This window comes from Myotis davidii, unplaced genomic scaffold (assembly GCF_000327345.1).
Source record: "Myotis davidii unplaced genomic scaffold, ASM32734v1 scaffold534, whole genome shotgun sequence".
In the NCBI taxonomy this organism is placed as follows: Eukaryota; Metazoa; Chordata; class Mammalia; order Chiroptera; family Vespertilionidae; genus Myotis; species Myotis davidii.
In genome coordinates this window covers 1,601,552-1,619,112 of record NW_006286678.1, presented here as the reverse complement: position 1 = coordinate 1,619,112, position 17,561 = coordinate 1,601,552, and the positions used below count along the sequence as shown (strand labels likewise).

The 17,561-nt window shown below is 39.6% G+C and overlaps 1 protein-coding gene and 1 long non-coding RNA gene across 2 annotated transcripts in view; one reads left to right on the top strand and one right to left on the bottom strand.

Moving 5' to 3' along the window:
* Positions 1 to 8,701, top strand: part of NR4A3 (nuclear receptor subfamily 4 group A member 3) — a 30,145-nt gene extending 21,444 nt beyond the window's left edge. Inside the window, exon 9 of the mRNA XM_006758602.2 lies at positions 6,687 to 8,701. Coding sequence (XP_006758665.1) covers positions 6,687 to 6,934 — 248 coding nt within the window. The 3' untranslated portion in view covers positions 6,935 to 8,701. The remainder of the gene's footprint in view (positions 1 to 6,686) is intronic.
* A 703-nt stretch (positions 8,702 to 9,404) lies between these two features.
* Positions 9,405 to 17,561, bottom strand: part of LOC102768605 — a 27,693-nt gene continuing 19,536 nt past the window's right edge. Inside the window, exon 3 of the long non-coding RNA XR_435380.2 lies at positions 9,405 to 9,890. This is a non-coding gene — a long non-coding RNA (uncharacterized LOC102768605). The remainder of the gene's footprint in view (positions 9,891 to 17,561) is intronic.

The window sequence follows — 17,561 nt, the reverse complement described above, 5'->3', positions numbered from 1 at the left end:
TAGATTTTATCTCCCTGGGGCTGGTCCTGAGACCCAAGGCCCCAGCTCCCTTTGTGTCTTGATACTTTAGAGTTTCCAGTGTGATCTCATCCTTCTTGGTCAGACTGGGGCCTGGTGAGGCAGTGGCAAGTGGAGGCTCCCTAAGAGGCTAGCCACACCTGGGGCTCACCACCCATTCTTTTCATCAGACTGAAGCACAGCCTAGGCCTGTGGTCGGCAAACTGCGGCTCGCGAGCCACATGCGGCTCTTTGGCCCCTTGAGTGTGGCTCTTCCTAAGCCTTAGGAGTGCCCTAATTAAGTTAATAACAATGTACCTACCTATATAGTTTAAGTTTAAAAATTTGTCTCTCAAAAGAAATTTCAATCGTTGTCCTGTTGATATTTGGCTCTGTTGACTAATGAGTCTTAAAGGCTGTGGACTCCATTTAAAGGACTTTCAAATGGCATACGGGAGCACCTGAACAAAAATAAGCACATTCAAGGACAAGCATATCACTCCAGCAGGACTATAATGAAATGGGTTCAAAGGCTGTCTTTCAACTAAAGCTCTTCAGCTCAGTTTCAAAACCATGTAGGTCTTCCTTGGACAGTTAAACATTCAAAACTGGGGAGTATGGATTTTAGTTAATTAAGAAAAAAAAACACACAGAAACAAAATCTAGAGTCAGCCCTGGCTTTCTGTAAATAAACCCAGTGCATTGCCATATCTCTATGGAAATCAGCAAATCTCTGTAGTTAATCAACAAGTGTTCGCTGATCTAGGCACTCTGGCATGTCAGTGGGTTTTCAGAGATAATGTATGTGAAACAAGGTATTGAGTGCCATGGTGGGGATGAGGGAGTGGGTACAAAGTGCTGAGAGACCAAAGGTGGGGGAGGGTGGTCTCTCAAAAGAGGTAACATGAGGTCTTCTCAAAAGAGGATACGATATCGCCAAACTAAAATGGAAGGAGCATGATTTCTAGGCATAAATAAAAATTTGCTAAAGCCATTGAAACTATGGCTGTTCTAAGTTCCAGGATGGAAATCTCTAAAAGGAGTAGAGTGACGGGAAATGAGACTGCCATGCTAGGTAAGGGTGGGGTCGGACATGAAGAACCTTGCACGCCTAGGTGAGAAGGTTGGAGTTTATCTTGAAAGCGGTGGGGAGCCACAGGAAAGTTTTGACCAGAGCAGCATCAGGTGAAAGCTTGCACTTTAGAAAGATCTGCTCTGGCAGTGGGTTTTGAGCACAAATTGTAGCAGAAAAGAGACTCCAAGGGAAAAGGCCAGTCCAGGTGTGAGAGCTGTAGTTTAAAAGGCGGGCCTGAAGTCTATGTCTTTGTTTGTTTGTTTGTTTGTTTTACTCTTCAAGTAAATATTAGTGGACAACTGTGAGGCCAGGAAGTCCCAACCTGGAGAACATTCGACAGTTCGGCGCTGAGAATACAGAGTAGGGATTAGACAGTGATGGCGAACCTATGACACGCGTGTCAGAGGTGACACGCAAACTCATTTTTTTGGTTGATTTTTCTTTGTTAAACGGCATTTAAATGTATAAAATAAATATCGAAAATATAAGTCTTTGTTTTACTATGGTTGTAAATATCAAAAAATTTCTATATGTGACACAGCACCACATATAGAAATTTGTTTTTCAAAAAATGCTGACACGCCGAGCTCAAAAGGTTCGCCATCACTGGGTTAGGAGAAGGTGGTGCCAGTCCTGTCTCTGCCCGCACTTTGCTGTGTGTCCTGTGGTTATGGCTGCTCAGGCCGCTGCCCATTGTGTGGAGACTTGCTCAGGAAGGAGGGAGCTCATACCAGTCTGTTATGGCAGACATAGCATGGACTGTGGCATCCAGCACCTCCCCCAGGTTTTAATCTGGGATCCCCTATTTAATAAGTAGGTGCCATTAAGTAATACATTTTATTTCTCTGAACCTCAGTTTCCCCACCTGTAAAATGGGGAAAGCAACATGTATTCCATGAGGCAGCAGTAAGGATTATGTAAAATTAGGTTTGTGATGCAGCCAAACTGAATTCAGAATAGGCAGTTGATCCACCTGTGTTCCATCCTGGAGGGATGGTGACAGGGACTCCCTCAAATAGGCATATGCCTGTCCCTTCCCTTTGGGGTCCAAAAATCCTTCTCAGTGACAGGAGGAAACTGGTGGTGGCTTTCGAAGGCAGTGTGTTTGGTGAATTTCTCCTTGGATGTTTGAGAGAGGCTCAAAAAAGGACAGTAATATTAAAGTAATTAAGCTGCACTTAAAAGAGTCCGAGTCTTTTATGGTGGAGTTCCAGGTCCCGCCCGCAGCCCTGCCAGCCTGTGCAGGGCGGGTTGTTTTAGGTGCTGTGGTTATAACGTAAGACCCCCTTCTCCTCTTTCTGAACGTGACAGTAATCTTTTTATGATTTGCTGGTTGGGAAGGAGTTTGAAATGTGTGAAAGCATCAGGAAGTGGCAGCAAAGACAATGCCTGGGAAACAGCAGTGTGTCTTGTTGTGGATATTAATTTCATTTGAATATGGGCTCCCGTGAAATCTTGACTTCTGAATGAACTCCATTGATCAAAAAGGGTGATTGTGGGATATCAGTTGGGCTATTGGCATCAGAAAGCAGACAACCCAAAATTGTCTGTTCCTAAACCACAGTGAACTCATGAAAGGAAATGGGATCTTAAAAGTCAAACCCGTCTTGCTTCCAGGAAAATTAAGAATCTGGACAGTATTGTTGTTTATACAAACATGGCTCTTTTTTTCTTTTTCTTCTTCTTCCTCCACCTCTCTCTATGTGACTGGTGGTGAGGTGGGGCAGGAAATGGTTTCTTTCAGATCACTCTTCCTCCGTACAGTGAAAGGGAGTTCCCCACAGTTGTGGTTGTGAAATGTTTTTAGGTCCCAGTTCATCCACCCTACCCATTCCTTTTTGCCAGTGCCATATCCCTGTCCCAGGAGTAATGAAAGTGCTTAGCTTCTGATGGTATACCAATGAGGTGATATCTGGTTGCAGTTCATTGTGATTAGTAAATAAGAAGCCCCCCCAAATAGAAAGTTTGTGTGAAATTGTCAGTTTACAAGTATCTATTCATTAAACAAATATTTAGTGCTGTCTGTATTTCAGGCACAGTGTCAGTCTCCAGGGTTGCAAAGATGAGCCATGCATGAATTCTGCTGTCAGAAAGTATATAGGTTACTAGGAAGTCATATCTGATTATGATGCAATGAACTCATCTATGGTGGTTAGTGCTCAGGTCCTTAAAAGGGACAGAGTCGGTGCAGGGGAAGTCCAGACTACTGCTAACATTTTGGGGGTGTAGAAGGTTGGAGGTGCTGATCATGAATGGCTTCCCAAGGAGGTGGTTTCTAGACATGGCAAGATATAGAGGAAGGACATCGCAAACCAAGGGAACAGCAGAGCACGGTCATGAAAGTGGAACATTTCAGCACATTTTGGGGAAAAGCGGAAATTGCTTTGAACATTTGTAAAACCACATATAAAATTTCATAGCAAGAAGAGAAAAAGAGGACAGGCTATTGTACTCAATGACTGTATGTCCTGGAGTGAGCATGAGAGTGAATCCACTGTGGGGCCTGGTCTTTGTGGTTCTGGCGTCTCCCATGCAGTAGGCTTGGTGCTGGAGATGCGACCGTGAGCAAACACATCCCGTGCCCCCGTGGAGCTTACATTTAAAGGAGGAGGCAGGCAATAGTCATAAATATCTGATTTCAACCTGTATATCCTTCAGAAAAAAAAAATAGAAAAAATAATCTAGACTGAGAGTAAAAGGGAAAAACTTCCTTGAAAAAAATGTGATCTGTGACTTAAGAATGAGTAGATTTTCACTAGGTGAAGTTGAAATCTCTCTCCTCTCTCTCTCCTCTTCTTCCGTGCCTCCCCTTCTCTCTCTGTGGCATAGATAGCTAAATCCCCAGTAATCCAGCAGTGTCCTTAGGAACCATACAGGTTAGAAGTGTGATCTGTGGTCTGTTTTGTTCACTGCTGTGACTCCAGTGGCCATAAATAAGTCCTCCATAAATATTTGTTGAAAGAAGTAATTAATCTATTAGTTAATGAGGTACACAAAGTGTAGGAGGGAGTTACAGGGAGGCTGAACGAGGAGGGACATTCTAACATAATGTTCAAGGCAGCCTAGTATTTCTGGACTTGGACTGAAAGAAATTAACCACTTGTTCATTTTGACCATGAGCAAGTTACTTAACTCCCCGAGCCTTACCTGATCTATTACATAAAGATCATGTGTGTCCTGCCTAATTCAAAGGGTTATTGTGAGGGTGTGATAAAATAGTCTAGGTAAAAGTGTTGTAGAAAGTGCTTTCAAATCTACAGGGGCGGACAAAAGTAGGTTTACAGTTGTGAGTATGCAAAAGAGAGTTTATTCTTGTATTATTATTAATTATTTCATTATTTTCCATACAAACAACTGTAAACCTACTTTTGTTCACCCCTGTATTTTGGTTATCAGGTGAAATAGTGAACTCCTAGTCCAGCTGGTGCCCAGCATTCTCTGTACTATCTCGTAGTGGAGATTCTTATCTGAGGTGGGAGTTTGAACTAAATGACTCAAATTGTTTTGGTTCTGACACATAAATTCGTTACTTAACCATTTCTAGAAGTTGTATTTTAAAGTTTTGGCTGCATACAGCTGAGTTAGAATACTGAAATATTGGATAAAAATGATGGAGATCAAAATGCAAGAAACACCGAGAAGCTTGTTTTGTTTAATGGTGGACAAAGATCTTAAACTAAAACCTGCGTGTAATTCCTAGGGAAGGGGGAAATTTGAATGTCTGATTTCCTCCTGAATTAGTGAACTCTCCGAATATCAGCTCTGCAGCCATGTTTACCAAGCTGCTAGAAGAAAGGGGGTCCCTTAAGCTAAAAAGGCACCTTTTGTGAGTTTGGCCATGAGAAAGTCCAGTTACAGGCCTCCATATTCAACTCTCTCCCGAAATCCAGCCATCAACATCGCTCAGTTTCTTTATGCTGATCATGAATATGGTATTTTGAATATAATTCAAGACATGAGGCGAGGAAAAGGAAAGCTTAAATCAATGGATTGGTATTTTATTCTGGGAGAAGCACCTCTCTCTGGGCTCTGAACCTAATTGGAGACGGCTCAGTATTAATAGAATGTACTGTCAGCAAGATGATTGTGTGATCAGGTTGCAGCTAGGAGAGGGATTCACAAAGGATCGAATCCCCGTTTTTCTATTTTAACATTGTTTGTTAGACAAATAACATTAGCCTGGAAATTTAAAAAAAAAAAAAAGGTAAGAGTTATCTGACAATCTCATAAATATTTTCACTTTTCCGTTTTTTTCATACTTCTCTAGATGAAGAAATAATTTTTACATAGATGTAATCACATCTTAGAGACCATTTCATATTCTTTTCTCTAGCTAATGCGATGTTATGTATTTTTCCATGTTGCTTCATAACGTTAGTATTTGTCCTTTCTGATGTCTATAGAACCTTCCATTACGTGGACATACTATTCTTTACTTAATGGTTCCTCTGTTCTTCCACCCTTTATCTTTTCCTAGTTTTTAAAATAGATAATTCTTATCCAAAATATCTTTATGGCATACAGCTTTATTCTCCCGTTGAGTTTTTCTTTCAGATAAATTCCCATGAGTGGGGTTACTTGGTCAGAGGCAACGAACATGTTATATACTGCCAAATTTGCACTCTGCCTTTGTTTTTGTTTTGTTTTGTTTTGTTTTTTGCTTTGGAGGGCAAATAAAACTTTTAGGCAGAAAACTATTGCAGGCTGGATTACTCTTGACGTTCACTCTTGAGTGCATGTGTTAAGTAAAGGTAAACCATGGGGACAGATTTGCCTCTCGACTGATTTGCTAGTTTCCTGGAGAAAGCAAAATTATGCACTGCAAAGCTTGGGAATTAGGGGACTTTATTGGTTTTTTTGTTTTGTTTTTGACTATATCATTTGCCACATGTCAGGCATTGTCTTAGATTTACAATCCACTGAGATGCTGCTGGCAATGTTCATGGTTGGACCTGAATATAATTTTAACACCTCAAAGCTGGAAGGGACCTTAGAGGTCATTAAGCCCAACCTCCTCCTTTTAAGATGGGCCCTAGAAAGGGAAAAACTCAAACACGACTAGCCAAGCTGGGAAAGAAGACAGATCTCCTGGTCCCCAGGCCTCCTTTAATTTAGGGCAAGAGAGGAAGAAAAAAAAAATGTCTGGAGAGTTGCTTCATTTTTCTGATGACTTATGCTTTAAGAAAGTAACTTTTGTAACAAAAATATTCCCAACTAAAAACATTAATGTTGGGAAAATTATAAACTCAAACGTGATTTCCAACTGGATGGATGTTTTTCATCTCTCACAATTTATTATTTTACGTGTAAATGTACTGAGAGATGAAAACTTTGACTGAGATAACTGGGGCCAAGGTCTTCCCAGAAACTCTGAATTAGGTATGTTATCATCTTCATGTTATAAGGAAACCAGGGCTGAAAGGTTAAGGGACTTATTCAAGGGCACACAGTGAGTGACAGACTGGGATTCAAAGAAGGACCTCTAAGAGGGAGGGCACTTCGTAAAATGCCATCTCAACTGGCAGAACGGGACACAGGCCTTGATTAGGGATTCACAGTTTCTTAAGATGGAACTAACTGCCTCCTAAACGCGCCCTTTTCTATGCCTCTGCAGAACGACATGGGTTAAAAGAACCAAAGAGAGTGGAGGAGCTATGCAACAAGATCACAAGCAGCTTAAAAGACCACCAGAGTAAGGGACAGGCCTTGGAGCCCACGGAGCCCAAGGTCCTGGGCGCCCTGGTAGAACTGCGGAAGATCTGCACCCTGGGTCTCCAGCGCATCTTCTACCTGAAGCTGGAAGACTTGGTGTCTCCACCTTCCATCATCGACAAGCTCTTCCTGGACACCCTGCCTTTCTGAGGAGGAGGAGCCTGAGCAGGGAGCCCCCTCATCTGCTACCGCCTGCTTGCTACGCAGCAGAGGGAGGGGTCTGGACACCTACCATTCCTGTCCTTCCTTAAGAGAAAAAGCAGCTCCTGACAAAATGAAAGACTTTTTTTTTTTTCTTCTGGCACTTTTCCTTACAACCTAACGCCAGAAAACTTGCAGAGTATTGTGTTGGGGTTGTGTTTTATATTTAGGCTTGGGTTTGGGGTGGGGAGGGGGGTTATAGTTCATGAGGGTTTTCTAAGAAACTGCTAACCAAGCACTTTTGGATGATGCTATCCCAGCAGGGGGAAAACAAAGAAGGATAATATAACTGTTTGAAAACTCTTTCTGGGGAAGACAATTACAGTTGCTTTGTATTTAAAAACAAGAACAGCCACGGGTTGTTCGCCAGGGTAGGACCTGTCTTGAGCTGATCGCTTTTAGAATATACTTCCTGTATCAAGGGTACGTATGTGGTGCAAGCAAGGCAGAAATTCCCTCGTCTTAATTTCTTTCTTCCTTTATTTTAACAAATGGTGAAAGATGGACGATAATCTATCAATCAGACATAGCAAAATGATAATGGCTGTTCGCTTCCATATACAAGTGCAATTTTTAAAGTGCTGTCTTACTAAGTCTTGTCTATTAACTCTCCTTTATTTTATACAGAAATAAAAAGGAGGCAAGTTAGCAAAGGACAAGTGCTAATTTCCTAGCACAGGTTTTTGTCCACCTGCCCTATAGACCCCTTCTGAGGTATGGTCCACCCAAGATTTCAGGCCATTCTTACGGATCCAGATCCCTGCCCTGACTGTCCAGCTGTCCCGAAGGGGGCTCAGGTTATAAGATGGATTACATACAACTGTTTTGGTTGTGTTCTATCAACCCACCCAGAGTTTCCTAAACTTCCTTCGGTTATAGCAACTGACTGACACAGTCATGCAGAAGCCCAGCCGTGTTCAGTGAGTCTCAAGTGTTGGGTTCTTAGGTAAGAACATGCAAAAAATAGGAACTGGATCATACAGGGTAAACACCAGGGGTAATAAGGTTTTTAATATATACAATTTAATTTTTGTTATCAGTTACAGAGACAATTATGGAGAGTAAGCAAGTCTTATTTTTTAAAAAGTAGTATGAATGTGAGTACTAGGAAGGATTAATGGGCTGCGTTTCAACATTCCGTGTTCGTACTCCCTTTTGTATGTTTATACTGTTAATGCCATATTACTATGAGATAATTTGTTGCATAGTGTTCTTATTTGTATAAACATTTGTATGCACGTTATATTGTAATAGCTTTGCCTGTATTTATTGCAAGACCACCAGCTCCTGGAAGCTGAGTTACAGAGTACTTAAATGGGGTGTTCACAGTGACTTGGATACGCCAACTAGAAATTAAATAAGCAAATATATATAAATATAGCAGGTTACATATATATATTTATAATGTGTCTTTTTATTAACCATTTGTACAATAAATGTTACTTCCCATGCGGTTATTTTATGGTTCATTTGCAGTGACTTTTAAGGCAGTACTGTTTAGCACTTTGATATTAAAATTTTGCTTATGTTTTGCTAAATTCAAATATAATGTTTGAAGATTTCTAGGTCTAAAAGTCTTTATATTATATATTCTGTATCAAGTCAAAATATGTTTGGCCATTTTGCTAAGAAACAAACTTTGAATGTCAAACTGATGTCACAGTAGTTTTTGTTAGCTCTGAGTCATTTTTGCTTTTTAAAGGAAAAGTAACAAAACTATGCTGTTTATATTGTCATTAAATTATACAATCAAACAAATGCCAAATGAATTGCCTAACTGCTGCAAAGAGGAACCCAGATAGCAAACCGTATATGTCTTTTTTCCAAGAGTCATTCTGATAGCTGATCATATATTATGTTTGTGTGAGCTTTTATGAAAGATTATTATTTTTATATCAAGATGATAGCATCTGGAATGTTAGGATCTTGGAATGTTAAAACTTGGAAGGGGCCTGACTTGTCAGCTAGTCCACCCCAACCCCAAAATTCATAGAGGAGAAAACGGACCCAGCAAAGGGTAAAGAGTTACCCAGGTCAAAGAGCTAGTACCAGAATCAAGTCTAGGACCTAAGTCTCTTTTCCATAGTCTTTTTACTCAACTTACTGCATCTATAGGAAAACAGGCTTTTTAAACTAACCAGACATACTTACATTTTACCTAATAATAACCATGAGTAAAGTAGTACTTTTGCATTAATTTTTTCAGCTTATATGCGAACATAATAAACATTATTCAATATCAGGAAAGCTAACATTTCATATAAGGTAGCTTCAGACCAAATTCAAGTTGAATTTGAATGAGTTAGAAGTACTGTGCATACATAATCCTTTCGTGCACCATTAGTATTGGAGAGTCAGTCCTTGTTTTTTTGTCATGTCTGAAAAAGAAAAGAAAAAAACACACACACACACACAGAGCTCTAGAGAAATGCTGTTACTTTTTATTTTTACACCCATCGGGTTTAAGGAAAAAGACCTTTTAACCGTAGTATCGATTGGTTGGAAGCAATGAAGAAGATTTTTAGTGATAGGCCCAGACACTTAGTGCTGAAAATAAAGATTATAGCCAGTGTTCTCCTGTCTTCCATAGTCATTGCAACTATGAGAGCCTTGGGAGGCTCCCACACCATCTATCAATTCAACTCTCTTTTTTTGTCTTCATGTGGACACACAAGTTTATACAGAGTGGATGACCGAACTAGCTCAGAAGAGGACGACAGCAAGAATCAAAGCAGGTGATTCCTCCCTTGGGGAAGAGCTCTCTCAGCGTGAACAGGCCTCCCCTGGGCGGAAGTCAGGAATCCACCAGCTGTTACTGGAGAGTGCCTAGCTTTCATTTCAGACAGCAGAGTTTCCCACAGTTCCTCTGCTCCTCACACAGCATTGTTCTTTAGTATGTGTTAACCTGTGGTTTGAAATTAATGCTCTTGTATATTAACAATGTAAATTTAAATGATTAAATTAAATTACATTTTATCAGTGGCTACTGGTGTGTTGAATAAGCATGCTTCATTTACCAGTATTTTCTTAATCATTTATGTAATAGTATTTGCTGTGAACTCTTAAATACATCCCCAAATTGATTTTTTTTAAAAGGCTTACTAATGCTGAAAAATTAATAGACATTCCAATTGGAAATATATTAAACCTCACTGATTGGGAAGAAGGACGGTCTAAATTCGATAACCATTTATTGACTATTTCCTGCAGGCAAAGCACTGTTGGGTGCTTTGAGGAGATACAAATGCACAGTTGTATGAAACTGTTTTTTGTTTCAATTGTATATAACTTAAATGGAGCTAACACTTTATTGTCTAAGTGTATTCTTTAGGGGTATGGAGGATTTGTTTCCATATCAAGATGATGGGATATCAATTGTTTGTGAATCAGAATTTACAAGAATAAGGTTAGCGTTCTCAAAGATTGATTGGTACTCTGCCTTTTGGCGGGAGCCATTACTACTACATTGCTAGACACCACTCTCTGTGGGCAACGCAAATGCAACTTTCATTCAACTCTACCCCACACAGCATATATTGAGTTAGTGCAAACACATTTTTCTGTGTTTTGATGGCTCAAAAAGAGAAATGTGGAGCTCTCGTGATTTACTTCATCAGTTTATGCATAAAGCATTTTCTGTGACATCTAAGTGCCATGTGTGGCCTAACAGCCAAACAAAACATCTTTCTGCTGCTCAGCAGTACTTTCATTTCCTCAGCAATAAAATACGATTAGTAAGAAAAAGTAAGAGATAATGAAGCATCATCTTGCATATGAATTTAAATATAGGGGCTTGGCAAAAAAAAAAAAAAAGGAAAGAAAGGACGCTAGGAGCAAAAGTTTGGTTTTGAATGGGTAGAGAGGCAAGAAGGTCAGGACTAAATAAGGGGTATTTGCCTGTAGTTGAATTTTCATAAGTTAAATACACAAAGATAACACAAGACGCTAAATGTTGACTTCTTTAAAAATTGTGGTAAGTCCAGCCACGGTGGCTCAGTGGTTGAGTGTCGACCTATGAACCAGGAAGTCATGGTTCGATTCCCAGTCAGGGCACATGCCCCGTTTGCAGGCTCAGTTCCCAATAGGGAGTGTGTAGGTGGCAGCCAATCAATGATTCTCTCTCATCATTGATGTTTCTCTCTCTCTCTTCCACTCTGAAATCAAATTTTAAAATATATTAAAAATTGTGGTAAGATACACATAACACCATCTTCACCATTTTTAAGTATATGGTTCAGGGATGTCGAACACATTCACCAATGTTAACCAAGCTTCAGAGCTCTTCATCTTGCAAAACTGAGACACCTACAGTCTTTGTGCGAACATGTTTCATTTCTTTAGAGTAAATACATAGGAGTGGAATCGCTGGGTCGCTTTAACTTTATAAAAAGCTGCCATGCCTTTTTTACATATAAATAGAACATTTGGACACACAATGGCCACTCAGGATAAACAGGTTTCTCTCATACTTCCGTGCAGCCAGGGGTGGTATATAAGTGACATTGTCATCTGGGTACTATGTCCTATGTACCTCTCTCCTTCCAGGTGGCATCTGACAGCAGACTTCTAGAGACATTATTATTGTCTGGCCCCAAAAAGTGTCTCTGTGGGTAGAAATTTCAACTTGGAGAAGAATCAAGAGTAGCATCATGATAGGTGATATTTTAGGATGGCTCGTGATAGCCCTGGTCTTGGAATATGTCTGATTTATACTGTAACCCACATTAGCTGAGGCCTCTGTTCTTTAGGATCTAGAAGGATTGTTTTGAACTCCCTATTCCACAAATAGGGAGGTCCAAAGACCTCCTCGCGATATCTTCAAATTCTGCCAATTTTTACATTAGCCTGGCTTTAAGGTGCCACTTCTGTTTGCTTAGCTCTGTTAATGAACTGTCTTGCTGTACTTCTTTCTGGTATCACCCCTATTTCTGGAAGTACAACTTGGATCTTTCCTTAATTTCCACCTCAAAATCATACATAAGACTTTCCCAAGTTCTAGAAAGCTATCTTAAGCAATACCTGGTGTCATTCACCATTCTTACTCTTCCCTCGCCATCTTCTATCTGGAACATGAATGCTACTTAGACTATAGAGATAAGGGTACCTCCTCTAGGAACTGCGGAAAAATAATTTGGAAGGAATCCAGGTCTCTGAGTTTTGTGGAGAAGAGTTACCCTTTTAAGTCTTGGGTTTCCTATATTAAACTTTTCATGAGAAAGAAACTCCTTGTTTAAATCACTGTTATTTAGAGTCTTTCCATTATTGAAAGCTGAACTAAAATCCCAACTAAGATACACAGGACATAAGAAAAATCTCCTATATGCAGCACAGGTTTTGTTGTTGTTGTTGTTTTAAAGTGCCAGGAGTATTAAGGATAATGACTCAGTGTGAATCATGTTGGTTTTGAGCCTACCAAAACAAAAACAAAAACAAACAAACAAAACTAAAAGACATCTTAGGTCACAATTATTTGTTCATTTATTAATTCCTTGATTCATTCACCTTTGGACTAGGTCCTGTTTTTCTGCTTCTTTGTAACCTCATAGACCGGATGCAGCCTGCCCCCTCATGGTCGTAATTCTCTGTTTTGTGGTTCTTCTCTTATCACTATCTAATTTCACTTTTGCCACTCACCACCTTATTCAGTATTTTCCAATTCCAATTCCTGAGAGAGAAAATGTAATCGGTCCATCTCAATTTTTCATACCAGGCCAAGTGAGATCCCTGAACAATCTGTGGATTTGGTGCCCTGGGGTCATGGCTGGTCCAATCAGCTGTGATTGAGGAAGAACATGCATTGACTCTTCGGAAAATATTATAACTTGAATAATTTCTGTTTGAAGGGGCTGTGATTATATTGTCACTGTGACTAATATGTCTAGCATAGTAGGAAGCTTGACTTGCTCATGGGGCCAATTGTAGAGGGCAGTTTTGGTAGAATCATTCTTTCTCAATCTCTTAAGTGCCTAGCACAGCGGTTCTTAACCTGTGGATCACAACCCCTTTGGGGGTCGAATGACCCTTTCGTAGGGGTCGCCTAAGACCATTGGAAAACACATATATAATTACATAGTGTTTTTGTGATTAATCACTATGCTTTAATTATGTTCAATTTGGAACAATGAAAATACATCCTGCATATCAGATATTTACATGATGATTCATAACAGTAGCAACATTACAGTTATGAAGTAGCAATGAAAATAATTTTATGGTTGGGGGTCACCACAACATAAGGAACTGTATTAAAGGGTCGTGGCATTAGGAAGGTTGAGAACCATTGGCCTAGCATAATGCTTGATTCCCTGAAACCCTTAGAAAATGCTTGTTGAGTAAATTCAAGTTAATATTTATTGATGGGGGTGGGAGATGGGAAACATACCAAAATCTCAAGAGACAGACTATGTCATGATTTCCAAAGTTGGTATCTATCTAGAGCCAAAGTGTCTAGTTTCATATTTTTCTGAACTTCAATGCAAAAAAAAAAAAGAGTGAAAATTAGCACAACCTCAAGCAAGGTTTGTTTTTTCCTTTCCTTTAGAAAGCAGCTGTCAGTTTAACTTATCCCAAAATACTGTCAGTGATGAGCGTGACTGAAAATGCATTTTATCTGTAATTAGAGAGATTACATTAAACACTATTATTTGCAGACACACATTGAATTAACCCTAATCGAGGCTAGCAAATAGTAGAGCCTGCCTATTTTTTGCCTCAAAAATTTTAGAAAATTGTGACAGTTGACACACGAGGGACGATGCTGACGATATTTCTTTCCATCAAACGCCAGACAGTAATTGTAATTGCCTTTAAAAATATTTTAAGCAGTTTCTTTAGTAAATCAGAACTTGCCACAAATCATGCTGATAGTTTCTAAACATGGGGTTGTTGACTGTGCATTCCAATATGAGTTTAATGAATTGATTTTCTAAGGAATTTAACTTTGCATCTGTTTTCAGGTATAATTAATTCACTGTGGTTAATATGATTAGCATGGATATCAGTGGATTATACATGATCCCCTTTATTTATTCACTTATTTTTAATCTGCCATACTGTCCATTGGGAAATTATGTAAGTTTTGGGGGGAAACATCTTGCTAGTAGCTTTGATCACATTGGATTTCTGCAAAGCAGAATCCTGGCAGGAATTTACTGATTATTCACAGACTGTGAATCAATGTACTCTTGTTTGAGGGACCTATTCAAGTTTACACAGTCCCTGTCTTTAAAGAGTTTATAATCCAGAGAGGAAGGTGAGACAAACATTCTAATGAAAGTCATTGTAAGAAGAAAAAATGGCTATGCCCAGATACTTCTTCCTCTGAGCACCTACCTCCCCTCTCCCCTGCTCTCCTTAAATAATGCTGTTACCTAGGGGGTGTCAATGGCCTGCCTCTCCTCTAATGCTTCCCACTATCCTGGGTAGTCTTATTCATGGCTTCAACCAGCACTTTTGAATCTCTATCTCTTACTCGGTCCTTATCTCTGAGCTCCCAACCTGGAGGTTCCAGATGCCTCCAGATATCTTCACCTGTATATACCACAGAAACTTCCAGTTCAACATACCAAACCCAAGTCTGTGATCTCCATCCGAAGTTGCCCCTCCCGTCTCCCAATCTCTGAGAGTAGTTCCTGTATTCACCCAGTTGCCCAAGCCAGAGATTTTCAACTGGTGTGCTCCAAAAAATTTTTAAACATGTAATACTTGACTATTTAGTCAGAGGCCCTGACCTCTTTTCCCTTAGGTCCGTGGTCGGCAAACTGCGGCTCACGAGCCACATGCAGCTTTTTGGCCCCTTGAGTGTGGCTCCTCCACAAAATACCACGTGTGGGCGCCCGTACAGTGCGATTGAAACTTCGTGGCCCATGCGCAGAAGTCGGTTTTCAGCCTGGGAGAGTCTATTTTGAAGAAGTACTGTTGATATTTGGCTCTGTTGACTAATGAGTTTGCCGACTACTGCCTTAGATTGTCTAATTTTAAAGAATGACAACAGCCAGACTGATGTGTCTCAGTGGTGGAGCATCAACCTATGAACCAAGAGGTCATAGTTCAATTCCCGGTCAGGGCACATGCCTGGGTTGTGGGCTCAATTCCCAGTGTGGGTAGTGCAGGAGGCAGCCAATCGATGATTTTTCTCTCATTATTGATATTTCTATCTCTTTCTTCCTCTCCCTTCCTCTCTAAAATAGGTTAAAATATACTTTAAAAAAATAAAATAAATTTAAAAAAATGACAACAGCCAACACAACAATATCTATCCAGTGTAAATGAATCAAAATTATTCCTATTTATTTTGCCAGATTGGCAAAAAAATATATTTTTTAGAGTGCCAAAGAATTTCAGTAATTAAGTTTATGTGTGCCAGGAGATGAAAAAGGCTAAAAATCACTAATCCAAGCTAAACTATTGTTGTGGGTCTCAGAACACGAAGGTACTCATTTATTCTCCGTGGTTTTCAAAATTTAATGTTCATGTTTAATGTTCACTGGGATCATCCAGAAACCTATTCAAAACAGTTTTCTGAGACTCATGCTTAGAAATTCTGATTTGGCCATCTGAAGTGGGGCCCATGAGTGACACCAATGCTATTGGGCCAGGGACCACATTTTGAGGAAAACTGCCTTATACCAGTGGTTCCCAACCTTTTTTTGGCCATGCCCCACCTAAGCATCTCTAAAAGCCCAGTGCCCTCCCTATGACATATAACTCTTATTATTCAAAAAGTAAACTCCTATTCACGTGGAGGAAGCCTAAAAGGCCGTTAACTTGGTCTAAATAAACTTCCAAAGAACATGGCATCCATGAAAGAGAAAAATAAGAGAACGAAAGGACAGTTGAAGTACTGAGGAAGAAATCACTAAGAAATTGTTTAAAAATAATAATAATATGAAGTGATATGAAAAAATAGCAAAGCAAGGCACCGAACTAGGCTCTGAGATACAGTGCTGAGTAAAACTATGACATAATCCATGTTTTAACAGGTCAACTCGGGCAATTCATTAAAACCTAGATGTCTCATCTGTAAAATGGGGATAAAACGGCACTGTGTTGACTTTAGATACCAAATAGAGGACTCTATTAACTGCCTAGTTCAGCAACTTCCACGCTGATTCTCAATAAGGTACTTAATCAATAGTAATTAGCTCTGTTATGTTAGAATTAACCACTCTAAAATGCTATCGGATATTACTTGTCACAAAAAAAAAATATTAGTTGTCATTATTTTTAGCATTATTTCATAAACTCTCCCAATGAGCAAGAGAGTAGTTGTCTAGGCGTTAACAATATGAGAAAAGACCCCAAACAACTGAAGACATAGAGGAGCTTTCATGGCCATAGAGCCCAGAGTTTCTTTCTTTCTTTAAGATTATTGGGGCTTACGTGTTAATAATAGTTTCTCCCAAAAAACAGACTCTTCCACATTGGCACACTGTTTGATTAGTTGTAATTCTTTCAGATAAATGGGAGTTGGCTCAGGGGCCAAGAGAAACTAAAGAATCTGATCATTCTTACTAGATTCTAGGATTTCAAGTGCCGCCTTGCCAACCTTTTTTTGGCTATGGAGATAAAAAAAACAAAACAAAACAAAAAAAAACTCCTATTTATTATTAAAGGCTAAATGAGGGACAGCCAAACAATGGAATGTTATTGAGCTTTGGAAATGATATTGATTTGAATGTACTGATACAGAAAAAAAATGGCAAAGACAGCAGTGTGTGTCATTTTGATTTTTAAAAAGATTATAGGCTTGTCCTGGCCTAGTGGCTCAGTCTGTTGGAGTATCGCCCCATACACCAAAAAGGTTGTGGGTTCAATTCCCAGTCAGGGCACATTAGGTTGCAGGTTTGATCCCAGTCAGAGTGCCTCTCACAGTGATATTTCTCTCTGTGTGACTCTCTGTCTCTTTCTCTTTCTGTCTGTCTCTACGTTCCTCTCTCTCTCAAATCAATAAACATATCCGTGGGTGAGGATCTAAAAAAGATTATAGGCTTATTTATGTGTCTCTATATAGAAAAAAGTCTGAAAATCTATACTCTTATTTATTTGTCAAATGATTATGATTAACCTCTAAAAAGATTAGTCTATATTTTCTAGATTTTATTCAATGACTGTAGGTGATTTAAAAAGCATTTAGAAAAGAGGTAGAGAATGAGTCCATAGGTCCTACAAGGAACAAATAAACCCATGGAAGCCCTCAGGCAATGTTTCTCAATCTGGATGCATATTAGTATCACCTGGGGAGTTTTAACAACATCTCAATAACCAAGCTGCCCCAAGACCAATTAAATAAAAATCTCTGGGGCTAGAAGAACCAGCTTCAATAGTGTTCTCAGCTCCCAAGTATTTTCAATGTGTAGCCAAGGTTGAGAACCACTGTCTCAGGAGACCTTCTGCATTTCCTTGCACTTGGTAGGCCATGGGTCCCCACAACCAAGCGAGGCCCCAAGAGAAACATCATGTTCCTTGGCCCCCAATATCAACATGACTTTATTCATATTTCAGAATATTTTAGAAATGGATAAGGGCTAGAAATTACTTTGGCCACTAGATGGATTTAAGAAGAAATGGCGGGACT